Source organism: Choristoneura fumiferana, chromosome 22 (assembly GCF_025370935.1).
Source record: "Choristoneura fumiferana chromosome 22, NRCan_CFum_1, whole genome shotgun sequence".
NCBI classification, from domain to species: domain Eukaryota; kingdom Metazoa; phylum Arthropoda; class Insecta; order Lepidoptera; family Tortricidae; genus Choristoneura; species Choristoneura fumiferana.
Genome location: NC_133493.1, coordinates 12,212,848 through 12,240,268, shown reverse-complemented (window position 1 = coordinate 12,240,268; position 27,421 = coordinate 12,212,848). Strand labels below are relative to the sequence as shown.

Here is a 27,421-nt window from a genome sequence, read left to right as displayed (position 1 = left end):
CAATGACGGTTTGTCTTGTATTCTTTTTTCCTTTCGCTTCTGTACACTTTTCCAATACTCTTGACTCTTAACAGTTCTGGCACCCACACTAACCCAGCAACACTTTTTCTAAAGTTTGACACACAGCGTTACAACACATGAAAATTGTTACAGGCACTTTAATTATTACTCTCTCGATGTTGAATTTGACTTTACCATGTTCAGATTTTCAGGTGAAACATTCGATTGGCGGACAGATATATAACATTAATACACTGGTGCACATACTTCTACATATACCAGCCAGAAATTGATGAAATGTTGTTATAGGAATAGTAGATTTTGTTAACCCCGAGCACCCAGCATGACCAGAAGCGTGTGAATCTTCTAGTCTTTAATATTAGCATAGCAACTACTTTCAATGTTAATGTAATTATAGCAAACTGTGACAGTAAATATATTTTTTTGCTTACCAGCTACATCAAAGATGACGAATGGGGACCATGTAGCGTATCATGCGGCGAAGGTTGGAGAAAAAAGGAAGTGCATTGCAAAATTTTCTTAGAGTTCAGCAGAACGATTGCCAAACTGCCTGACAGCAAATGTATGGGTCCTAAGCCTGCTGAGGAAACGGAAAGATGCGTCATGGAACCATGTTCTATGGCTTATGGGACATCTTTTGGGGATTCTAGTGTTCCTGCCTATAACGGTGCTGACAGGTAAGACTTTGATAATAATTATATTGCTGGTAATTAGAATAAATTTAATTTAAAAAAAAACATCCTACAAGTTTGTACATTCACAGTATGTGCTACTTTTTATATATATTATTATGTACAGTCAAGGGCAAAGATATCGACACGGCCAAAGTTACAAAAATATGTATACACAACTTTATGCACTTAACATTAAGGCCGTGTATACATATTTTTGCAATTTTGGCCGTGTCGATATCTTTGCCCTTGACTGTACGTGTAACAGCTGTTTTGTTTAAGCGTGAAATTTGATAATAAATTATTACAAAAAATCAATATTTTTCCCCTAAAATATGGAGGTATATACTTCATCCACCAATTTACTTATAGCTCCATTTCTTTTAGCTTCTCTAACGACATCATTAACTCTTACTCTAAATAGCTCATTATCAGGAGGTAATCCTATAGTATTTAAAGCAAGTACAGAACCTCTTAAAGCATCAATATCATCTGATGTACAAGTAACTATTCTCAGTTCTATAAGAGCTATAAGTAGACCAAATGGTAACATATCTTTCACATCTAGATCGAAATGTCCCCTTGAATAAACATTATTGATATCTAAGTTAAATAAATTCAAGAATGTTTGTAAGCTCTCATAATAAATATCTAAGAGATTCTCAAAATGTTGGAATCTGAAGTTAGAGTTTGTACACAAAAAAAGAAAATGAACGATGTCTGTAGCCGGATTGGTGTATCGTAGTGCTTGGAAGTCTAAAAAACACAGCTGGTGTTCTGTTTCCTGAAAACAAAAAAAGTTTATTTAGAGTACTACAATACAAAATAAAACTGATAATGATTTTATTGGCTAATTAATTTTGAACTATAGTCTTAAAGATGGTTCATTAGGTTTTTTATGATTTTTTTACTCAGATAGACTCAGTAAAGCTATTTTTAACATATTTAATAACTTTTTTGTTTTAATTGTTAGAAACGTTTACTCAATTATTAAGATAACACGCCTAGAACTCAATTAAACATTATTTCACTTTTATTTTAAATTTATTTTTAAAACATCTGAAATCTTACCGATTTTTTGAAAAGTATGTTGTTGACCCAACAATCACCATGGCAGAAAACATTACATCGCTTATTAGGTTTCGTATAAAATCTTAGAATTTCCGTCAGCTTTGTTCCGATCTTTCTTAATAATTTATTTGTTTCGAAATCATCAACAACTTTTAACGACATTTCAAACGACTCATCAAAATATTTCCTTAGTTGGCTCTTGTTCAAAAACTTTGTATCAAACATTAAGTCTTGAAATTCATGCTTTAGATTCTTGAAACTTTCTGGCTCCTGATTTTTATAAATCAAAGACAGTGCATGAAACTTTGCTAACTCTTTCAGTATTAATTCCACTTCAGTCAGATTCAGTTGCTCAAATCTAGCCACTTTGTCACTCATCGAAAACCCCTTTAAATTCATATCTTCAAGTATCAAAATTTCCTGTCCGTCATTAATTCTAGATAACACACAATTAGGAAACATAACTTTGTTTTCTTCATTCAAAACCTGTTGTATTTTCAAAAACATCGGTATAACTTTCTCGTAAACTTCAACTTCTCGTTTGTGTAGTTCGTGGAATGTTTCTTGTCTTGCTGTATTGACTAAAGTCTTCACGATAACACTAGCACTGTTTGTTTCCTCGTTTGTATCTTTAATTACTACTCGGAACAAATTAGCGATATAATTGTCGCCTTTCCCACACAAAGATTCAACGTGATATTCGAAATCGTTTATTCCGATCTTAGTAGCTACTTCTTTGATAGCATTGTGTAGTTCATTGCAATTAAATTCTTCCGGTTCACTTATATTGACGTCAAGAGACATGTTTGCTTCGTCGAGAACTGTTAAGTTATCTAACATTTACTCAAGACTGATCGAGAATTAACCATCCATGATATTATGATAAGTTAGCGTTGATAAAGCTTATCAGCGGATCGAGTCAGTGAATCGTTTTATTTATTTTCGTTATCTTTGCTACTTACAAACTAAATTCCAATCTTTTTAATACACAACCGTGTAATATGTTTTGAGAATTGAAAACAAAAATAACAAGGAGACTGTGGCCTGGGTTACTGTCACATTTTTTAATGTTAAAAGTAAGAATCCTACTATTCAAGTGTGTTTGTGTGTGCTCTTTAGTAACTCTTTCAATCTAAACTGGCCGAACGGATTTGGATGAAATTTAATATGCAATAACACATAAGCTCCTTTTTATCGCAATATTTTGACAGGATCGGGATTTCTACTAGTAAAATCCCAAAATCTTAGGTACCCAACCACTCAGTCTAGAAACATGATATTGCGCAAGATTGTTCTTCATACAAAGTTAGTGACAATGTTTTTTTTTTGCAATTCCCATGAACTGCCGAGTTTAATATTTCCCGCAAGCGAAACTACAGATCAAGGTTAGTAATTATCTGAGTCTGAATCTGAAAACCTTGTTTTGCAGCAGGTCACTGACCTATGGCACGTCAAGTAACATCAGAGTAGCACCTGGCGCGCCTGGTAAATCGTATTCATGGAAGGAGAAAGGATACACCAGCTGCAGTGCCTCTTGTCTCAGTGGTGTACAGGTAGGTAAAACATTGTACAGTCAACTACAAAAAGATCGATGCTTCCAAAGATACAAAAATATGGTTACGCGGCTTTATTAGCTTAATATTAAGGTCGTGTATAAATATTTATGTAAGTTTGGCAGTATCGATATTTTTGTAGTTGACTGTACACTATCAAAGTCGGAAACTACTAACTTGAATTAACACCACAAAAAAAAACATTTCAAGAACACGTTCATCGAAATATCGCTAGATGGCGTTAGTTAGTATTGTGAAGTCCGTTTGACGTTACAGTCTTGCTTGCGATTGGCTCATTTAGTTAAGTCAAAAATACCATAATACAAAATTACTGTGATACCGTGATTTGGTTTGGGGTGTGCAACAAAGGTCGTGAGTGTTGCATTTTGGTCATTGAAATCTTATTAAATGAGGCAAGTAAGTTCATAAAATTTATTCAAAAAGGTCGTGTGTCATTAAAATTAAATTAAGTTATTTATTCAGGGTTCGTTTGCTTCATGTTTAGTTGTACTTTTACTGTAAAAAGAAAAGATAAAGCTATCTTATTGGTTTCTTTGAATAACAGTAAAATTATATAATTGTTCTCATATCGCTAGTGGGCATTTCTCTCATTTCGTGCAAAACGCAAAAATTTGCGAGAAAATATTTATTCCTTTTATTTGCGCGCTTGTTAGAAGTTTTGTGATAAAACAACATTATGTTATTAATTTCCCAGTTAATTATACTAAAAATTAGCAGAAATGTGATTTTTTTAATTTCTTTAAAGTATTTTTTGAAAGTCAATTTCAATAGTCAAAGTCAATTTTTATGAAAAAATGACTTTCTGCCAAGTTTCTTGCGGCGCATTCTTCTTGGCAATGATGGTCTTTCCGAAAGCGCTGGTAGTTTAAAAAAAAAGACGTGTTAAAGTGCCCATTGCGGCCTATTTACTGAATAAATCATTTGAATTTTGAATTTTGAATTTTGAATGGTAATGACAAATGAAATGTTTCATTACCATGTGTCGGTCGTAGCCGTCTACCCCGAACTCGTCCATCAATCCCTTAATTCATGGCCTCTGCAGTAATGTACTATTAAAGGTACCTGTCGCTCGCACTCACAGGCCTTATGTCACACTACACACAACACTAGGGCAGTCCCATAAGCCCTGTGAGTGCGAGCGAGAGGTACCTTTAAAATGATTTATGACTCAGTTCGCACGTTTGTAATGGCCGTAGTATTGTAAATAGTTGAGTCTACTCGTGACCACGAACTTTAATTTGGTCGAAACAATTATTTTACTCGTAGTTAGCGAGATAGTCCCGATTATGGTAATGATTACAAGTTACTGTGAATTCATAATTAACGTAACTTTTTAATTTTTAGGAACTAATAATCCAATGTGTGCGAGATGAAGACGGAAAGAACGCGTCACCGTACATGTGTGATCCTCTGACGAAACCCGAGAATCGAGTGAGGACTTGCAACGATCACCCGTGTCCACCAAGGTAGGAAAATAATAAACCCAAATATTTGTACAAGACTAAAAGTTTTATTTATTAAAAAATATTTTGGGTCGTCAGACATGTCCTATCAAATAGACCAACTAGGAACCAGACCAACGGCGTATGCAATGCAAGCGATTGTCGTTCAATCCGTCGGATTCCCGTGGTCAAGTTGGTATGACAGCTCTGGCGACCCAAAAATATTTTTACAAGAATAAAAGAACTTTAGATTTTTAAAACGAAAAAGATATTTGGATCGTCAGACGTCAGATGTCCTGTTAAATGCAAAATTTCTATTCGTCGATTGGATTCTCGATGATTTATCTACTTGGTATGACATCTCTGGAGTGTAAAACTGGAAGACGCGGGTTTAAATAGTTTTTTTAAGTGCTAATTAATAAAAAGTCTGTCGTTACTGGCCACGTTTCAACCCCTAGCTTTATTTGTTTTAAGATTATATACACCCATGTTAATAATGCTTGTTCTAGATGGAATTACACGGAGTTCTCGCAGTGCACAAAATCTTGCGGCATTGGAATACAAACGAGAGAAGTTTCGTGTATTCATGAGGTAAGGCATGTGTCAAAAAGATCAAAAACTTTAGCAGTAGGTTCACTATAATAACTTTATAAGTATGCGGGTATGATTATAAGCTGAACAGGCTTGTGCCTCTGTTGTGACACATTGTATAGGTAAGAAACTAAGAAGATGACCTGTTTGTATGTCGTAGTAACGTGTCGGTATAGATCACTGAAAAAAAAGATAGCTGAACTAGTTTGGCTACTTGACGTTTAGCCAAAATTTACTAATTAGGATTATGATTGGTTTTTTGGAGTCTTTTTGTATCTCGATGAGAGCGGAACATAGATGTCGCTAGTGCGCTGCATAAGTAGCGTAGTAGAAATAAGCAACCTGAGATATGTATGCATAGGAAAAATCCGTGTCTAGATTCCTGTCCAGCGGTGGTGTAGGGGTTATAGCACGCAGCACGGATTGCTGAGGACCTGGGTTCGATTCCCAGCGCTGGTCTCTTTTTCTGGTTTTTCTGTGCATCCATGTCTCAGTTTGTATTTTCGATACTAATTAGGAACCAAAGTTATGCTTATATTGCAAAACTGATTTTGTAAGACATCACCTAACCTTTAGCTACTAGTAGGTCTTAGTTTTGTAGTCACTGTAGTTATATTACAAGCAACATTTTTTTTATTTCAGTGTAAGTCGGCGTTTTATATTCGTAACATAGCTATAAAAACCACAAGAAAATCCTAATATAAATACAGAGGAAAACCAATGTTAACGATTCACCATTTATTTTAAAGTGACACAGAACGGTAAAAAATTACAAAGTTCAATTTAGACGTCATCACAGAGCACTGTAGAGGTTTATAACATCTAATTGAACTTTGTATTTCTTTACCGTTCTGTGTCACTCTAAAATAAATGGTGATAAGATAGGATAAGATAAGATAATGATTTATTTACCAAAATAGATTACACAGTCATAGAGATATACAATACAATATTAATCGCCATGCTACTTATGAACTAAAGTTTAACTGTGGTTCACACACTAGGTCGAGCCTGTATCGTGTGAGCCCAACAAATTACCAGAGGAGTAGTAACTAACAATATTCGATTTTACAGAGCAGAGCCCAATGACAAACACAAAAAATCGCGATATTGCCTCTTAACTTAACAATTAACAACAAACGTAAACATTGAATCGTAAACATTGGTTTTCCTCTGTATTAGGATTTTCTTGTGGTTCCTAACACATAGCTAAAGTCCCATAATATAAATTCTGTACACTATGACATGACAACGATCATCTATTTTAAGTTTTTTACATATAGGTATGTTGTAGGAATTTGGCAAAATTAAGCTCAGTTTAGATTTGTAAGAAAATTGGTGCAAGTTACATTGCGAGGGAGCAAAGGGAACGAGTTTGAAGTTGTCAATCGAACGCAGCAATGTAGTGCTACTTGCACGAGTTTTCTTGCAGGTATAAACTGGACTTTGTTCAGTCACCAGCACCAATATCTGACACAACAAGCGTGCATAAATATCTGATACGACTCTATTTCTAGGGCCGGAAGGACGTGTCAGATATTTTTGCACGCTCCGCTGTGCCAGATATTAATGCTGGTAACTGTTCCTTGTTCCTTGTCTGTACTGCAGAGGCAATCTGTGTACAACATTTTTGATTTTTTATTGAAATCAAGGTGGATAGAGAAGTTGTCGTGCTTTGCTATGTAAATTTTCAACTTCCAACGAAGAACAGAGGTGTATCTGTGTCTTGTAATAATAATCAGACCGATATTACTTCTGTGAATCAGACACTGGCTCAGCATAATGTTTTCAGCCAGCACCGTCGGTGACCCTCGAACCACTATACAGACATACTTACTACACACTAGTAACTACACAAGACTCATGACTTTTCTTTTGTTCTGTGATGTTATGATGTTAAATAAATGTACTTTTTCTTGCTTTCATCCAGGTGACACGTGGAGGCACCAACACAGTGGTAGTGCCCAACAGCATGTGCCCGCAGCCGCCGCCGCCCGACCGGCAGTACTGCAACGTCCTGGACTGCCCCGTTCGCTGGCACACGGGGGAGTGGTCCAAATGCTCCAAGACTTGTGGTGGGGGTATCAAACAGAGAGAGGTGAGGAAAGAAAGAATTCTGACTTGACTTTTCATAATAAGTTATTAATCGGATTCGATGGGCTAAAGTTTGAAAGGCATTTTGGTTGACACTCGGTTACCAGTATAATTGCCTTTTTAGAGCTGTTCAGGGTGCTGACTATTGAACTTTAAGTTAAGTAACAGAGTTCTAGAATACAAGACTTGTTTTCTTTAAGGCTATCAGGTTTTTAGATTTTTTATTTTAAGAAGCTATCAAGACAGCTATATTTCTCTTTTTATTTATTCTATGCTTACTTAGCGACCGTTGAAACAAAAGGTTCCCTTTAAAATTACCCTTTTAAAATGTTTAATGGCTGTAAGCACTTTAAACCTCGTCAATTCTGCAATCTGGTGTATGTCACAGGTTGAATGTAAGCAAGTGATGGCGCAATCCCACGTGGTTGAGCGTCCGATATCCTCGTGCAACTCGCCGCGGCCAGCCCCAACCAAACCCTGCAACACTCGGCCCTGTCTCCTAGATACAGCATCGCCGGAAATATCGCTGGACAACTCTTCGTACATACAGCACGATCCGAAGAAGAAGAAAGTAAGTGTATCTACTTCATTCCCTTTCTCAATTTTCCATTTGTTTTACTAGCCTGATACACTGTTGCGCAGAAGTCCTAAGTTACTCTTGGTCTTTGGTCTGATGCTTCGTTGTTGTCGTCACTAGCCGTTCTCCAGCACCGACCAAGTGGCTCCGTGAACCTACCAATAACCCATGTTGAGTTAAATAATACAACATCCTAAGAATAAGAGACAACAAACAGTGTAATAGTTTCCTAATACTATTAGTTCAAAATTTGCAATGCGTCTATAGCAGCCTCTTAAATGACCTTTAGGGATAAGGCAAGGAAATACTACCTCTTTGCACTTTTGAAAAAAAGGATAAGTATTTTATACTTTAATACAAGGGAGTAAACAAAACCTTGTAATTAATTAAATTATCCTGTTAGTTCACTACAAATAACATAGTTTTAAAGTGGGATGATTTTTTTTTCTCATCCAACCCTATAGTGTGGGGTATTGTTGGATAGGTCTTTTAAAACCATTAGGGGTTTGCTAAGACGATTTTTCGATTCAGTTATGTGTTTGCGAAATATTCAACTTTAAAGTGCAAATTTTCATAAAAATCGAGCGTCCCCCCCCCCCTCTAAAATCTAAACCGGTGGGTGGAAAAAATTTAAAAAATTCAGGATGGTAGTAAGTATATCAAACTTTCAAGGAAAACTATAACTGCTAAGTTTGCTTGAGAATTATTAGTAGTTTATGAGTAAATAGCAGCCTAAGGTATAAAATATACCTAAACTTGGAAGATTCCGTATAAAATACGAAATCCTTAGAAAAACATTACTTATTTTTTTCGTAATGGCTACGGAACCCTATTTTGGGCGTGTCCGACACGCTCTTGGCCGGTTTTTTGGTCTGATGCTTCGTTGTTGTCGTCACTAGCCGTTATCCAGCACCGACCAAGTGGCTCCGTGAACCTACCAATAACCCATGTTTAGTTAAATAATACAACATCCTAGGAATAAGAGATGACGAACAGTGTAATAGTTTCCTAATACTATTAGTTCAAAATTTGCAATGCGTCTATAGCAGCCTCTTAAATGACCTTTAGGGATAAGGCAAGGAAATACTATCTCTTTGCACTTTTGAAAAAAAAGGATAAGTATTTTATACTTTAATACAATATACAATTATCCTGTTATTCACTACAAATAACATAGCTTTTAATTTGAGCTCCTTTGGTGGCCTTAACTGACTAGGTAATCTTTTTTAAGGTGACAGTAAAAATTGGAGGATCAGCGACGGTGTTCTATGGGACTCAAGTGAAGATCAAGTGCCCGGTGAAGGGGTACAACAGGACCAAGATCCAGTGGGCCAAGGACCATCAGATCATCTCTAAGTCGAAGAAATATAAAATTTCAAAGAAAGTAAGTATAGTAATTATGCCAGTTTAATTTCTTTACCCACCACAGGCAAACCTACGCTCGAGTCTACTGTAGCTGTCTTCAAAAACTGTATTAAAAATAAAGGTCACAGCTCATTAGAGCCACCCGGCACCTGACCAGCACCGCCTCGACTTTCGGCGTCCACTCGTTGTCGACAGGTGGTCCACGGGTGGACGCCGCGTTGACAACGATTGGACCTCGCGTGGTCAACGAGTGAACGTCGCATGGTCAACGAGTGGACGTCGCGTGGTCTACGAATTTCCGAGTAGTCTATTATGAAATGATGGTGGAGAGTACCGCGCCATCCGCGCGCGGTTCACGCGAGGCAAGCGTACGAGGAGCGAGCTATCACCGAGCGGTTTACTCGCCGTCCGCGCGTGGATACATTGCGAGCGAGGCGATCCGGTGGCGCTACGGAGTTGATGTAATGAGCGCATGCCAATACAAAGTTATATAAAGAATACTAACCGCTCGTGTTGAGACGGTGCTGATCGAGTGCCGGGTGGATCTAATGAGCTGTGACCTTAAGTCTGATCACCTACTTTTCCCTCAGGGTGCTCTTCGCATCACAGCTCTTTCGCTCCGCGACCACGGCATCTACACATGTGTGGCTGGTCGCTCCAGCGCTAATCTGACGCTGCTGGTGAAACCGAGACCTGGCGAATTTCCGTCAAGCGAGGAGATAGAACGGCATAAAGCGCTGGATGAACCTTCTTCTCCGTTGGCTGACAGGTCAGTGAGATATTGCATGATTTTAGTCAAGCAAAACTTTTATTCAGAGCTCCTACCTAGTTTGCTCGAAAGGTAGAAACCGTGGGATCGAAAGATCTTCTTAACGGGCAACAGATGGTAGCAAGCAGGTCACAAACAAACCAAATTGCTCAAGATAATGATTGCTGTTGGGGTTAATGTGTTCTTGAGTGGCGTCCTCCTACTTTTTTGTTATACTGATTGATGATGATGTCGTCTAGACAGCTGACTTTGGCTCCGTAGACTATTTCTGCAACTTAATTAGCGGAGCTCTGATGACATCACGGTCAAATCTAGCCAATTTTTTTCCTATAAAACTATGTATGGCACATCGCCCTCACATTGGAGTGTAATTCATATACTGCCCTCCTAAGCCAAAAAGCGCTATCTCGAAATAAAATATTTTTTTGACTTCTCACGCTCGTAAAGTTCGTGTTTATGCTGGATCTAGGCGACATAAAATGACTTTTTATGCTCTAGTGCATAAGGTAAATCTTCGTCTAAGACCAATTAAGGTAATCAGGCCACAGCAAACAGCAAACAGCCACAAATAAAAAAGTTTTCATTTTTTTTTATAATTTTTAATATGTACAAAATTAAAAAATCAATCAAATTAATTTAAAACAAATGAATAAATTCTTAATATTTATAATTATTTAACAATGCATTAAAAATAAAAGGTATCTAGTGAGTGAACAATGTTTCCACTGTTGTTACTTCATCTCCTCGCAATTGAAGTGAAAAGCAGAGTATAAAACTTGAGCATTAAACCCATTTTCCCCTCGACGTGTCTATCCACCTTCGCTGCGTCTCGGGTAAAATGGCTCGTTTTATGCTCTATCGTTTTATGTGGTACAGTCTACTATTGAGTTATTATCTAACTATTTTGTAGCTTCCTGATCCTGCATCACATGGTATAAATATGGGCAGCAATAATGTACAACTCGGAATGTACGCGCAATAATGTTACGACATGATAATCCGAAGCATTATTGCTTCCGATTGTCATGCCGTACATTATCATGGTCGCGCATTATCAGTGCGTACAAAATATTGCGCGCGCTGTAATGTACGTAGTGATAATGTACGACGTGATAATGATGATCCTTTCGAATGAATAGACATTATTCGCCGCGGATCGAGCGAGCGCAGCGAGCGAGATCGATATAGTCAAAGCAGATCCGGAAATCGTAAGGCATGATAGTCGGAAGACAATGCTTCGGATTATCACGTCGTACATTATTGCGCGTACATTATTGGTTCCCTGCTAGTTCGGTACGGGGTGATAATGCACGGCATGATAATTCGTGCACATAAGCACGGATTATCAGGCCGTGGATTATTTAAGCGTGCATTAACAAGTCGTACATTAACTACACCCACAAATATATCAAAAGTGTTTTTTGAGACAGCGCCTTTTGGCTTAGTAGGGCATTGTAGTTGTTGTGTGATTATAGTAGATATTAGCATGTGGTCTACGTTTTTCAACAGCAGAACCGATGACCGGTACCGGGCCATGATTGGAGGGACTTCTGACGACCAGTCGCACGAGCAGAGACCTGGTGGACAGAGGAAGAACTACAAAGGGAAGCAAAAGGGTAAGTAAGGGTTAATCTATTAAAGCAAAGCGAATGAGACGACATAAAAGTCTCATCCTTGTCTGATGTCCTTAATTTCAATGCATGAGAAAAGGGTACCTACCACTTAAACTGCAATTTTTTATAGCATCTATTTTATTATAGATGATGTTTTGTTCAAACAAATATCAAAAACAAGCTATGTCGACATAAAATGTATAGCAATGCATTTAGTTCAGTGGCTGCTGTGAAATGAAAATATGAAATAAAGTGTGTTTGCTGTTGTGGTTTATTCAAATAAAACTACTCATGCATGACAAGCGTATCAGTTGATTTTTAGGGTTCCGTACCCAAAGGGTAAAAACGGACTTCGCTGTCCGTCCGTCCATACGTCTGTCACCAGGCTGTATCTCATGAACCGCGATAGTAAGACAGTTTAAATTTTCACAGACTATGCATAACTGTGGCTGCAATAACAACAAATACTAAAAACAGAATAAAATAAATATTTAAGGGGGCTCCCGTACAACAAACGTGATCTTTTTGCCGTTTTTTGCTAATGTCTAATGAACGGAACCCTTCGTGTGCGAGTCCAGCTCGCACTTGGCCGGTTTTTTTATTCTTCAATACTAAGACAGCTTGATATAATTATCGTAGGTGCATGATTAATATGATATGATTATTATTCACTTTTTTTCTACTTTCATTATTAACTCAGTCTTAAACTCAGTGTTAAAAATGTTGGAGGAGCGGAGCGTTCTAACACAGGCTTTTTAGCCTAAAGGGACGCCCCAGGTACTGTAAATCTACTTACTTATAAATATGAAACAAAGATTACATTTATATTTTTTACCATGACCTTCACAATGAAGGGCAGTGTGTGAAAACCTGCACGCACTTATGAAGAAATTTTAACGGTATATGTGAAGTTACCAATCCACAATAAATCCTCCTGGGAACTATGGCCCAATCCCTCTCATTCTAAGAGGACGCTGGATGATAATGGAGATAATTTATTCTACCTCAGTCGACTAGGTTGGCAACACATCAGCAATACAGATACAAACCCGGGACTGAACCCACGTCCCTCTGCTTGAGAGCCATAGGTCAAACCCCTAGGCTACCACGGCTTTACTTACCACCACGTGATTCATTTGCTCATTTTTCACCTTAATTAAAAAAAGTACTTTCTAGCTTCTCAGATTACGTCCATACAAAATTGCCCTCTTAAAACAGATTAAGTAACAAAGAACAATAAACTGTAAGTGGATTTTTTCATTAAAATCCACCGCTGAAATCTTAATTAAAAAAAATCATAAGTGCCTTGAATGTTGGTAAGAACTAGTGATGTACCCGGGATGAATTTTATTCAGCGAAATTTGGACGAAAATTAAATTGGTGCTATGTTTCTGCAGCGTATATTTTTGCAAAATGTAATAATATCTTTTATGTACTATGTCATCAATTTTGCTGGCGTTGTTTGTACCTAGACATATATTGTGCCTTGGTTCCCTGCCATTAAATTGTTTTCAATAATTTTATTAAGCTGATAAACTATTTAACCTGTAGTTAGTTTTAGTGTTGAAGAGAATCCGTAATTATCATCGTCATAAAATTATAAAACTAACTAGAGTAGGTAATTAATTAACTTTAAATTTTATTGCATTTGTGCTAAATATTACGAATCTATCCGAGCGTTAAAAAAGTTGGATGTGCTTATCGAGATTGAATCCGCGTCTCCTGGCTTAACAGGCCAAGTATGCTTCCACCCAACCAATCATTGTCACCCAGTAAACCTCTCGGAACAATTTCAGTGTAGTAAATACGCATAGTTTAAAAATCATGCAGATGTCATGGTAATAAAAACTATATAACACTTAATCAAGTCACCAGTAAATCTAAAGCCGAGTTTAGACTTACAAGAACAATCGTGCAAGTTGCATTACATTGCGGCGCTCGATTGACCACTACAAACTCGTTGGCTTTACGGCCTCGCATTGTAATGTAACTTGCACGATTGAAGTCTAAACTCGGCTTTAAATCAAATCAAAACTTTTATTCTCAAAATAGACCTCAAAATAGATTTATTCTTAAATTATTATTATTTATGTTACCAACACTTTTTAGTAAAACTGTCGATGCCAAGAAAACCGCGCTGCAGGAAAATTAACAGTTTTTTTTTATGTATAAAAGTAAATAAAAATGTATACGTATAAAAGATGTAACTTGTATGATTATTGCAACATTTATTTATCAACATCTTAGCTTTTACATGGATTTATGCGTTGTATGAGGTGCCTAAGTAATATCAAACGTCTCAGAGATACCTTAATATAAAAATTCTTAGCCGAAAATCACTTCGTCGCCGTCGTCGGCCAAAAATCTCAACTCTAGAAGGAATTTAAAATTGTTTTCATTCATGACAGTACCGTTGTTTACGTAGCTCCGGTCTGTAGTTTGAGTCTAAATCTTAATTAATCTGGCAGATAAGCCGCTGTTAACGCGGTAGCGCTATCTGGCGAATCTCTGCCACAATTTGCGAGCTTTATGGCCGTCATAATTTAGTTTTTCCAGAGCCCATCAGAATATTAGGGATTGTTTGGAAGAGACTTTGTTTAGATGATTTTAAGGAATAATTACGAATAACATACACAATTGAACTGCTACAAAGCAGGAACGTACGAATGTGTTTTCCACAAGTTTCCTTGCGATGTTTTTCGTTATAAATTTGAATTAAATTTAATTTCGCACGCCAATTCTGAAGCTCTCTCTCTCTGAAACTCTCTGCTAGAGAGGTAAAGACACTAGGTTACCACGGTGTCCTTAATGTTTGTGTTATAATGTCGGGAATAGTACAAATCGTTTTATGTGGTGGAGCCTCACTGTAACCACTTGCTGGCTGCAGTACGATTGGGCCGGCTCGTCCGGGTTAGTACCACACTCCCACAGAATACCGGCGTGAAATAGTAGTTTTGCTACTGTGTTTTCTTACGATGAGTGGGAGATCCGGAGGCCCATCTCCCCTCCCCTCTTTAGCCCCCCTTTTAGGCCAGCACCGTACCCGCAGTCCTAATAACGCTGTAGGTGTCCATGGGCGGCGGTGATCACCTACCATCAGGCGACCCGCATGCTCGTTTTTCAGCTATTTGACATAAAAAAATCCGCTTATTTACCATACGTAAATACCGTGTATCTGCGCACTGTCATTTTGCAGAAGATTTTATTTAACTTAAATTTTTTCACCAAAGAATTTTGATCAAAAATTGGAAATTAGCTTTTGTCAGATACGCGAAATTGTCCACACGTACGCGTACGCGAGATTGTTGTTGTTGCAGAGTTGTAGGTGTATTATCAGTATTCCTGACAATAATTATTTTTATTCCAACAGGTAAAATAGACAAAATCCGCGACGCCCTCTACAGCCCTCTGACGACGAAGACGTCACCAACATACAACTCCCAGGCTAGAGACATCTACGATGAGAATGAGGTAAGCACATACAAACAATTAACAAAATAACATAAAACAGACCCCCTGCCTGCGTCTATGTTCCCTGAACTGTAGTGACTGTCTTCAATTCTAGGATGAATGGACATCTTACTAAATACTCCTTTTAACTCATATTTGACTGGTACCTTTAGGCAAAGCGGTTGCCAGCATTTTTTTGACCAAGACTCAATCGTACTGGGTTTTTTCGCGAAAAACAATATAATTTTTTTGAAGTAAACTTCTTGGTCTAACTAGCATGTTATTTATAACTGTTATAGTTTAGGGATACCTAAAACACATTTTAAAAGTCCATGGACCTAATAATACTAGTATTACCCTCCTACCTACTATATAATGACGCTAGTTAGCGTCAAAATTCACAGAAACTCTCATTAAGTAATTTAAATACTTTGGCTTCAGTTTGCCAAAAATAAATCTAAAGTAGATAACGTTCACCAAATCAATTTTATAGTTAAGAATTTTAATAATCACATTGCAGTCATACAAAGCTCCAAGCATCCTTACTACACGATAAGTAATGTTAATACGCAAAAAAAAACTTTATGAGATAGGAACAAACGAAAAGTGTAATTGAAAATACAAACTGAAATATAGATGCACAGAAAAAACAGAAAAATAAGACCATCACTGGGAATCGAACCCAGGTCCTCGGTAATCCGTACACCACTGATGGTCAACGGTACCGATACGAATTTCCCTATGCACCATCTCAGCTTGTGTTTCTTACTTAGTCACTTAAGCAGCGACGCTAGCGACATCTATGCCGTAAGCCCTCAAACTTTTTCGGCATTCCTTTGGAACTAACCGCTCACCCGGACAAGAGATATCGTTTCTAAGCAATCAAATTAAGATTGGTTTTTTGGAATCTTTTTGTATTTTTTTTACGGGATGACCGTAAAAGTAAAAATTTGGAATTGAAATAAAAAATACAAAAAGATTCCAAAAAACCAATCTTGAAAAGTGTAATATCTACATTCCAACTTTACAGAGCAATAAAAACAACAAATTCGCAGTACGTACTCGTATCACTGAACATTCACAAAACGCTTACTATCTTCATATTCTTCTACAGACTCTGGCGCCGTTTCATCGTCTTTAATAATTTGAAAACCGTATAATTATACCGAATCAGATAATGTTTCATTAGTTTTTCTACCGTCAAGTTTATTGTGTCCGTAAAATTCGGTTTTATTACCATTCCGGGAATCATCGTTTCGTTTAGACTTATGTTCATTTCAATTCTGTACCAAATTTAGACCTGTTGAAACTGATCTCAAAGACGAAATTAGAAATATCTTGAGAAGGAAAATGTACTTTTTTTGAAATAGGTATCATTTCTCATTATTCGAGTTTCGCTTCTGATTATGAAATTCTAGACAAAAGCATCTTAGACTGTAAATTGCTTTATCTACCTTTTAATCTTGGTGTTTAAGTAGTCTTAAAACTCCAGTAAAATATTTTATTGTAATTTTATTGATATAGGAAACGTATAAGGCAAAAACGTTGTTTTCATTATTGTATTAAGTAGAGACAGGTATTTTTAGTGTTCAGTAGGTACCTTAAAAGGAAAAAAACTGAACCCTTATAGGATCGCTTTGTCATCCGTCTGTCCGTATGTTTGTCTGTCTGTGAAGACTATTTTTGCTCAGGAGCGCGTGGAGATATCAAGCTGAAATAAGTATCAAATACTCAGGTCTACTATCCCTTAAGCCAGGGCTTCCCTAACTGTGTGTTGCGATTGCGACGCCCGACATTGCCCCAGGGGCGTCGCGAGTAGATCTCTTTTTATTATTTATATGCTTATGTTTTAATTTCGTTCTTATTTTCTAATAAAAATATAAATGTCCGAGTGTTTTTCTGATAACCTGTTACTAGACTAGTACTTTGGTAAGTATTTTTTGGGGGCTGTGTTGCGGGGCGTCGTAAAAAAATGGCAAATCCCAAGGGCGTCACAGTACAAATAAGTTTGGGAAGCCCTGCCTTAAGCAGTAAAAAATCAAACTTCTTAGTCAACGTAATCAGAAGAAACATTTATTTAAAAAAGGTGTTTCCATTGTTTAATTTCCATGAAAAAACAAATAGAGTAGTATGTACGAATACTTGGCTGTCGTTGAAACTTAAGATTTGGTGTGAAGGTAGCTCAGCCAATACGAAATGTTTTAAAATCTTAATTTTTTATGTCTGTCTATGTGATTCTACTACTTCTGCTAACACTTGATCGCTTGGTTATTGATCGCTCTCGCGCTTGACAGGTTTTCTTATGAAGAGTGCTAGACGTAGAGCTTAAATTGCAGTACCTTGCTAGGAATACAATACAAATACAAAAATATTCTACATTGCAAAAATTTTACATAGGCACAAAAACTAAGAGTAGACAATAGGCGGTCTTATCGCTTAAAAGCGATCTCTTCTAGACTACCATTAGCATAGCCCCAAAACAAATTACAACACCTAGAATAGTGCATTTCTGTGCACTTTACTAAAGCAATTTTTTTTATTTGCATTCTTTTAAAGCGACCAATCCCCACGCTTTGAATGTAACTTTCTATCTGTATATCTATCACTTTCACACTCAAGAGGAATCTAACTAAATTACATGTTATACGTCAAAATTCATTAAGCTGAGATGAGGTCAATCACGGTTAGTTTTTTGAAAAAAAAAGAAGTTGGATTGCAGTAGGTTAAAAACAGGTTAGTGAATTGTGTTTGCTATTCGAGGTCTTACTGATGAACCATTTGAGATGTGATTGTAGAAACTTTAAATAACAAATGTCATCGCGAAGGCATTCTAAATCCAATCTCTTGACTATAGGTAATTCAACGATTGTGTTGAAACTTCGATTAAAGTTAAACTCCAAATGACACTTTACTAACTTTAAATGACATTGCCTACTATTAAGCACATAGATGCTTCTTACAAACACTACAATACAAACAACAGAAAATCCTTCAACTACATTATTGTTGTCAAATTGTGAAATAAATTATTTTGTTACTCTACGAATCAAGCTCGTAAGTCTCTTATTTCTACATCCATTTTCCTGTCCTTATTTTTGCAAGAAAACACAAACATCGTACAAAAACTACCATGACAATAAGAGGAACCACCCCTGTACCTATTTCTTACACCATCACCACTACCACTTATTATTCTAATTTATCCAACCCCTTCATAGTGATCCTCATGATGATTGTCATCCGCCACCGACCACAAATTTTGCATCGTATTCTTAACGTCCTAACAATTTGTCCCCACGCTGCTTGTAAAGGAGAGTGCGGTCTCCTCACAGATGTTGCCCCCCAAGGCTAACAGTGCCCCGCGGCTTCTGCCCTGCCTCCACTACCTGGTCATGCAAATCCAGGTGAGAAGTTACCAGAATAGAGAATCTTTTCATGGGTTCTTTAACAATTTCTTTTTTAACATTGCATTAAGAAGGATCGTTTGGTTTTAACTCATCGTATTCTTGCACGTTTGACATCATTTTCTTTATTAGTCTGTTTTTGTTCACGTTGACACTCATTATTGATAGTTTTTACTTTTAGTAGTTCATCCATTATTTTATCTTTAGTTCCATCGTTCTTCTGCAATATCTTTGGTTAAATGAAAATTTGTCTTTTAGATTTTCGGTTCTGTTTCTACTTCATTTTTGGTGGTATTATTATTATAGCCATTTATTTTATCAAATTATTACGTAAAAAAGTGCACGTATAATTGATATGTTCAGATGTTTTGGAATTTCCAGACCACTAAAAACTCCAGGGGTCAGAGGATGGTGGACCCTCTCATCGTGTACCAGAATTATGGAACTCCAATCAAGACACATGTTATTAATCTAGAAGACAAGCAGATTGTGTTTCCTGAAGATGATGACTCAGATATCATCATAGTTAATGAGGATTATAGTAAAAATGGAATAGAAGAAGAAAGAGTGCAGAATTTAAAGGATACTGACGATGTTGAAGTTACCACAGAGATGAGGTTAGCTCATTTTTTTTGTTAAGACTTAGGAAAAGCAATATACCAATCAATCTTTTTTTTTAATGAATGTCAGCTAGAGGTTATTAGGAGATGAACTTCAGAATCATAATAGTGAGAAGTCTAGTACGACGGCATGTTTGTTGATTTGTTGTGATAAAAAAAACTGCCAGTAAAATAAATCTTCAAACCAATTATGTTGATACATTGTGAGAACGTGTGATTTTTTCAAACTAAATGAGTTGTACATTTACAGGCCAACAGAAGCTGTAGATGCCAAAGAATACGCATGGATGACGACAGAATGGTCACCGTGCAGTGCACCATGTGGGCAAATTGGACACCAAATCAGAGGAGCTATTTGTCAGGTAACTGAATTTCATCATCAGTATCTCAAAGATACTAAAGTAGACTCTAAAGCCTACCCCAAGGAATGATTCTAGGTCGTCTGCTTTAAGTGGTGTACTGAAACAATAAATTCTAGTAGTAAATAAGCTATAGAATTTCCTACGAGATTCAAAAGGAATGGTACTCATGGTTTACTGATTTTTCCCTCTCAAAAGTCTAAAATCCAGTTTTCTATTGAACTGTCATGATCATGAAAGCTCTTTATTACCTTTAAGCTCACAATATTTGGTTGCAGTTTACATGCATCATCACCACGAATATTGTAGACTTTATGTTTGCTGTGCTATTATGTGTAAATGCTGTGTTTTTTATAGTTCAAATCTGGAAGTTTAACATAGCCCACTTCCAGTGATCAAACTGATATGAAAGGTTATGCAGGTTGAATGATAATGGAAGCGAAATCAGCACAAAGCACAGCCTTCTAATTTTAATTCAATCTATTTTCAATTCAATTTGTAAAGTAAACCGTGATTCAAAACGGTTTGGAGTTTGGTTCTGGAGAAAGTCCTTCTGCTTCTAATATTCCCAATTCTCCAGCATAAGAAGCACAACTCGACGACGACAGTGGAGACGGACGAGTGTCTGTCCCGCGGGCTGACGCCGCCGGGCGTACTGCTGCCGTGCGCGGGCGGCGCTTGCGCAAACTGGCGCGCGGCGCCGTGGGGCGCAGTGCGGTGTCTCGCCGGCGGCTCGGGTCAGTTGCAAAAAAAAATTTGATAGTATGCTAATATTAAATGGGTACCTAAACTTACTACTTATTTCGAACAAACATGAAGGTCGGTGTATCGGCGGAGAACATTCGAATCGAACCTCTCTTCTATCATTTTCAGTATAGTAAAGGTTTTTCCACTAGTCTAGTCTATGACCATAACTTTCCAGTTTCCTTCTAGTAATTTAATTTGTTGTTGTTGTGCTATTTTTAGGATTTTTCAAATTGGCATCTTATAGAATACAGTAGGTAGATTTATCATCATCACATTAGCCTCAGTCCACTGTTGGACATAGGCCTCCCCCATAGACCTTCAGTTGCTTCGGTTGAAAGCGGCCTGAATCCACCGTGAACCCGCAGCTTTAACCAGGACCAGGTCATCCGTCCATCTCGTTGATGGACGTCCTACGTTGCGCTTGCTGATCCCCGGTCTCCATTGAGACACAGTATTCGAATACTGTTTCATCAATAAATCAATTTATTTGAAATTAAAACAATGGAAAGCAAACCATTTACTTCGTCTAGGCAGAGACAACAATTACACTGTCTGAACTCATAATTTCAAAATGCGTGCTTTTGCCTACAAAAACCGGCCTGGCATCATTGCGATTATCAGTATAGTCAGATGCCCTTTCTGACTGTACTTCAAAGCAATTGTGCCTACTTCCACTTCACATGAGATCTCTCATAACATTATCTTCCTTCCCAGCTATCATGCGTCGTCGCGTGGAGTGTGTTAGTGACAATGGGACTATCCTGGCACCATCATCGTGTGATCCCGCCACACAGCCTGAGAAGACCAGAAGGGAGCCCGAGCCATGCCGGGCTGCCTGGGCCGTGGGCCCTTGGAGCAAGGTAAGATGGTGAAACCTCTCACACACACACACAAATCAACCGACCAAAGTGAGTCATGTGATGATAGCGTCCCTTTGGCATGCATTAGGTCGATTCCAGGGTATGCAGTTGATAGTTTACGCCGCAACAGCGTACCACCAGCACTAGCGCTGCCTACCCTGCTGCCTACTCAATGCACAAGCACGCTTTAGAGCGGACCGAAAGATGATCGACCTGTTAGAAGGCCTGCCGCAAGTAGGAATGGACGGTCATGTGAAGCCCGGTTTAGACCTGGCAACTGGCACTATACTGTGGGGCTGTTAAGCGAACGAGTTTGAAATATTCAATCGAGCACCGCCACTTGCCACCTGCAACCACCAGTTTCTAAAAACTTTAGTGATGTTAGTCTACCTGGGAAGCCTGTTGCCACTACCGATTGTCTATGTGTTAGGGTGGTGGACGTAGCCACGTCAGGTGGCCTCCTTCGTCGACCCTCCAAAAAACTAGTCAGGCTGGACACGTAAGATAAGTTGCAAGATCTTGCTTAGCCTAGCTATTTTTGGATCCGGTTCGAAGGACCAAAAATATGAAACGGAAACGATAGCTAATTACAGAAAAGGGAAAAAGTGGAAAGAAAGTAAAGAATCAAAGCAGCTGACATAACATTTATAAAACACCAGACCAGTTTTGAGCAATACAAGACAGTGACAGGCAAACACAAAAGCTTCTTAAAAAGCAACTTCAAAGCACACAACCATAGACAATATAAGATAACTAGGTATTTACAACTCCAACACTATGGTTATCTGTTCTTTAAGAGCTGAACTTTGTTGTGTTTGACTTCGGTTAGACGCTAATTTTGGCGTCAGTTCGTTCTATCATTCTAGTAAGAATATCGAGTAACATTCACGGACTGAATGGCTGATGGACCGGGCTGATGAAAATAAATCAATTTTGAATGAGACACATGTAGATGCATAACTAGTCTTTTCTTCACACTGGGAACTTCCTCCCTCAGTGCATAGGCCGCTGCCATTCCACCGGCCGGCAGCACCGAGTCCTCCGCTGCGTCTGGCGCTCCACGCAGAAGCGCCGCAAGGAGCGCTCCGCCGGGGCCGCCTGCGAAGGCCTACGGAGGCCTGTGGTGCTCCGACAGTGCACCGTAACCTGCGACAAGCAGAGAGGTGAGGATTGGTATTGGAATGTCGTTATCTCCATAGCACGGTTTGTAAGGACTGTTGAGAGTTGGTAATATTTGAAGACCATTTACCATAGAATTCGTAATAAGAAGAATAAAAGTATGAGGCGCGTTTTAAACGTGAAGCGCGTATTTGGCTGAAAAGTGTTTTATTTAATTTCCCGCTGTAACGAAATCGCCGCTTGAGTTCATTTTTTATGTAAGTTTGTATTTAAAAAAATCATTTTAAATTCATTTTTTTTCTGACTATACTTTTTGTTGAATGTACTTGCATATGGAAAATAACAACGTGAGGCAGTGTGCGCCACCGTCGTGAAAGCACTCACCTTTGAAAATATATCCCGAAAAGATCGAAACTATTTTTATAGTCTGACCATTCCTGACTAATAATAATTGTGAGTTTATCATTTTTCTTTCTTTTAAGTCTTACGAGAGTTTAAGTAATATTATGTACTTGCATTGTCAATTTACATCCAATTACTATTCCGTACTGACAGGTATATTCGTCAAATCAATGCCATTAATTGTTGAGGAATTCTATCCTGCGGAGACGATCCTGGCTAGGCCGCCATAATATTGCTTTGTCACACGATTTACATGTACCATCAGCCGAATAAGTGGTCTATCAATTTTTAAACAAGTTCCTATCAAATGAATATGTCGCTAAAGTCGAACTTTCAAGTTGACACATCTATTGGCATTTTTGTTTTTTGACATGCAAACGATTATCAACTTAATATAGAGAAAGATAGTTGAGTTTTCTGATGTTTCCAGTTATTTAATTAACACCTGATATTATGTACATCAGTCCACTAAATCTTTAATTACTCATGTATTACCAATCCTCACAGTCCTGTTTAAATTGTTTTAAGTAATATAAGTATTTTTAGTTTTTGTGTATTATTTATTTTAATCTTTAATTCAGACTGTTCTCGCTCTCTAAAAACTGTTTCCTGTACTTTTAATTAATATTTATAATTTATGAAAGAAAGTCGCCCTTGCGTTTTACTTGCATTTGTTTTTTGATCTCCGGTTAACAAAGGACTACATAGACCGCGGATTAACTTCTTCACTGCCCTGTAGCCCCAGTCATCTAGACGTGACAGCCAATGGAATGCCTCACACGCCACTGTCATCTATACATGATCAACATTCAACCTCGAAATACCTTCTGCAATGGATTTAAAAATCAAGTTGATTTGTCGCTGCGTTTTCTGTGGCGTACCAGAGCACGTCACTTCGTTTGTTTTGTGGCGGTGAAGAGGTTAAACGCCAGCGGGTAGCAGAGCGTGCTCGTTGTTCATTCAAACCCTGATAAAGCCTCATCCACGCATTTTACGCGCAAAAAGCTGAAAAAGCCCGATTTGCCCTATTAAAGAAAGAAAGAAAAAAAAAACATGGGACACTTGACACCAATTGAACTAGTTCCAAACTAAACAAAGCTTGTACTATGGATACTAGGCAACGGATAAACATACTTATATAGATAAAATACATACTTAAATACATATTAAACATCCAAGACCCGAGAACAAACATTCGTATTATTCATACAAATATCTGCCCCGGCCGGGAATCGAACCCGCTCAAGCTTCATAGCCAGGTTCTCTAACCACTCGGCCATCCGGTCGTCTCGTCGAAAGAAAAGAAACTACATTTATTCACAACACGAGACAACAATATTATTAGGTACAAATAGACAACACAAAGGTATGTGTCATTGATTGCGGTTGTGAATCGGATACTGGCTTAGCATAATGCTGAAGCGTTGAAAACACCAGCGTTGATTTTCAGCCAGCACCGTGGTGCCCTCGGTTTACGAAATTTATAAAGCCTGGGGGGCTAGTACGAAATTCGAATATCGAAGTTCGTATCGTGCCGTCCCTCTCACTCCTGTATTTAATAATACTAGCGTCAACGGGATGCAGCCAGATACGAATCTCTAATTTCGCGCTTCGTGGTATAGGGCCTGGTCCACCTTTTAACGCACAAAAACTGATAAGACTTGATCCACCTTTTTACGCACAAAAGATCGTTGGTAATTTACTCGCTCGCAAAGTCGTCAAAATGTAAGTACATCTGAATACAATCACGTTCAGCATTGATAATAAAATCTGTATTGATCCGATGTCGAACGAGTTGCATAAGATTTTTTTTATTCTTGTAATCTAACACTCATTCCTTTGAGCATACGATTTATTGCTACTCATCACGACACTGCAATATTGCAAGCTTTAACATCTTTTTATATTGCTAAGACTTGTTTTGTGATAGCAACTATAAAAAGACTTGAAAAATATGTAAATTTTATGACTCTTCTACACTGTACATAAGTATAACTAGCTAAACATAGCAAAAAATAAAAAGATTTTACTCTAGATAATGATCTTTCTTATGTCATAGTAGTTTACACCATTATACGATAAACTAGCTTTTGCCCGCGGCTTCGCCCCCGTGGAATTCGGTTATCGCGCGCTGTTTCCTCGGGAACTGTCCATTTTTCCGGGATAAAAAGTAGCCTATGACACTGTCTGGCCCATAAACTATATCCATGCCAAAAGTCACGACGATCCATCGCTCCGTTTCGACGTGAAAGACGGACAAACATACAAACACACACACACTTTCGCATTTATAATATTAAGTATGGATTAAAGACTATACTGACCTCTAATAAGGAACACTTTATTTCAAACCGCAAAATATGATTTCTAGTTTTTTAGTGGTATTTGGTATAGTGTAAGGGCCTCTCCTCTTGCCTCGACACCTCCCGGTATGGCGCTATGTCAGGCCAATCACTCGCGTACGCGTCCAAATCATCCCGCCATCTCGACCTGTCTCGTCGATGACCATTCTCTGGTGCCCACCAAGAAGTGATTGTTGGAACCCTTTGGAAGTGAGCTAGGTATTTATTTAGATCTGAATATCAGAGACACTTGTATGTGGGATAATTCTATTAGCGAGGCAACTTGCTGGTCCCTTGAGATCTCAATTATCCAGGTTTACTGTGTAAGTGACACTCTATAAGTGGATTACCTCTAATTAGTGAGACTTTGCTGGCCCCGTGAGATCTTTGTTATCCATATTTCACTGTACCTATCTGGATAACAGAGACACACTTTTAATGAATTACCCTTATTTGTGAGACGAACTTGCTGGCCCTGCGAGATCAATTTCTGTAAGTGAGACAAACTTGCTGGCCAAGCAAGATTACCCCCTATAAGTGAGACGAACATACTGGCCCCGTGAGATCAACCTCAATAAGTGAGACAAACTTACTGGCCCCGTGAGATGAACCTCAATAAGTGAGACGAACTTGTTGGCCAAGCAAAATCAACCTCTATAAGTGAGACGAACTTGCCGGCCCCACGAGATCAACCTCTATAACTAAAACGAACTCTCTGGCCCCGTGAGTTCAACCTCAATAAGTGAAACCAACTTACTGGCCCCGTGAGATCAACTTCTATAAGTGAGACGAACTTGTTGGCCAAGCAAAATCAACCTCTATAAGTGAGACGAACTTACCGACCCCGTGAGATCCAGACCCTTTATCCAGGTAGCACTGTAATTAATAGTGACCGTTTTTGGCAGATGGCGTTTGCCGCGACTCCTCCCGCTTCTGCGAGAATGTGCGCGCGATGAACTTCTGTGCCCTCCAGAGGTACAAGACGCAGTGCTGCAAGACTTGTTACGATTAGATGTGCGAGCGCAGTTATCGATCTTTATCAAACAAAGCTAACTACAACCCATGTAATAAATCCGTATAGCTTACGTCTTAAATCGAGTTTAGCTTGACATGTTGAGCTCAACTCGATTTAAGACGTTAGTTATGCGTTTTTATTTCATTATAAGTGAGTCTCACAGTAGTTTCATGTTCAAAGTTAAAACTCATGTACAGGATATAAAACCAATAGTCGATATTCTACCTACACCGATCAATCGACATATTTTATAAGCTATCAAAATGCGATGCGATATTGAACAGTGACGTCAATTATTAGCCGACTCAACTGACTGTATATATCATAATTTATCGCACGCTGCGCTTAGCTTATGTCACTCTTAAACTATCTCTATGTCAAAATCATGTAGATCCGTCGCTCCGTGTCGACGTGAAAGTCGGACAAACATACAAATACTAACATACACTGTAGTTTCCTGATCGCTATAAGTATGGCCAGATCGCTCACAATAATATGGCCTTCTATTAAAACGTAAAATGTTACATTTATCCGAACAGCTAAGAAGTGGAATGCTCTGCTCTGTGTTCCCTGATCGCTACAATCTGGCCGTCTTCAAATCTAAGGTGAAGAGGCTTTGAAGAGATGAATGTGCATTTATTAGGCAAGTGTGCTCCATATTCGTCCACATCTTTGCTTACCATCAGGCGTGATTGTTCTCAAACGCAAGCTTATATGTTTGTAAATAAAAATTATAGACTATACTTACACTAAAAAAATACTTACATAAAACACAACACGACAAACCAAGGGGTACTCATTTTTTTACATAATCTTGTGGGGAAATCGCATTTTGGCAGCACATAAAAAATGACAATTGATTGTAAGTGTCAAACACAGAACTTAACAGATTTGACAACAATACTGCATCCGCAAATAGCAACTTGTTTAACAAACATTTTCAGATCAAACTGCTAGTAATTCGTTAATTACGACCTTTATTAATATAATATACTTTGATTGTGAAACTTACATCAGTTTATAAATCAAATGCAACGCAGAGGCGACTTTCGAATTGTACTTGATTTTCCTTATACTTAATTAAACTCTATTCAACCGATCTGATCTTTTTACGATAAGTTTTAGATTAATGCGAAAAATGCCATTTTATAAGACGCACGAAATGATAGAGATCTAGTCTTAACGTGCACGTGATTGAACTGCTGAATGGAGGTGTATGATTTTACTAATTAGCACAGTTTTTGGAGCTCGGTAAATACGTTAATAGTCATATCACACAACGGGAAGCGGCCTGTTACGCTACAGTGGTGACGCG

The 27,421-nt window shown here is 38.0% G+C and overlaps 3 protein-coding genes across 3 annotated transcripts in view; 2 read left to right on the top strand and 1 right to left on the bottom strand.

Annotated features, from left to right (window-relative positions):
• The window catches only part of LOC141440152 (ADAMTS-like protein 1), a 245,715-nt gene extending 245,013 nt beyond the window's left edge, over positions 1-702 (top strand). Inside the window, exon 15 of the mRNA XM_074104615.1 lies at positions 456-702. Within this exon, the coding sequence (XP_073960716.1) occupies positions 456-702 (247 nt within the window). The remainder of the gene's footprint in view (positions 1-455) is intronic.
• The window catches only part of nolo (ADAMTS-like no long nerve cord), a 79,843-nt gene extending 53,421 nt beyond the window's left edge, over positions 1-26,422 (top strand). Inside the window, exons 10-26 of the mRNA XM_074104614.1 lie at positions 456-698; positions 3,196-3,316; positions 4,682-4,803; positions 5,289-5,370; positions 7,301-7,468; positions 7,853-8,035; positions 9,273-9,425; positions 9,997-10,175; positions 11,685-11,791; positions 15,159-15,259; positions 18,550-18,642; positions 19,006-19,259; positions 19,513-19,624; positions 20,202-20,358; positions 21,083-21,228; positions 22,226-22,391; positions 25,997-26,422. Of these exons, the coding sequence (XP_073960715.1) occupies positions 456-698; positions 3,196-3,316; positions 4,682-4,803; positions 5,289-5,370; positions 7,301-7,468; positions 7,853-8,035; positions 9,273-9,425; positions 9,997-10,175; positions 11,685-11,791; positions 15,159-15,259; positions 18,550-18,642; positions 19,006-19,259; positions 19,513-19,624; positions 20,202-20,358; positions 21,083-21,228; positions 22,226-22,391; positions 25,997-26,103 (2,494 nt within the window). The 3' untranslated portion in view covers positions 26,104-26,422. The remainder of the gene's footprint in view (positions 1-455; positions 699-3,195; positions 3,317-4,681; positions 4,804-5,288; positions 5,371-7,300; positions 7,469-7,852; positions 8,036-9,272; positions 9,426-9,996; positions 10,176-11,684; positions 11,792-15,158; positions 15,260-18,549; positions 18,643-19,005; positions 19,260-19,512; positions 19,625-20,201; positions 20,359-21,082; positions 21,229-22,225; positions 22,392-25,996) is intronic.
• On the bottom strand, positions 746-2,626 carry LOC141440404 (uncharacterized). Its single transcript, XM_074104916.1, has 2 exons — positions 1,764-2,626; positions 746-1,476 (listed from the first exon to the last, which is right to left on the bottom strand). The coding sequence occupies exons 1-2, from the start codon at positions 2,601-2,603 to the stop codon at positions 1,021-1,023; spliced, it is 1,296 nt and encodes a 431-aa protein (XP_073961017.1). The 5' UTR covers positions 2,604-2,626; the 3' UTR covers positions 746-1,020.
• Positions 26,423-27,421: the final 999 nt, after the last annotated feature.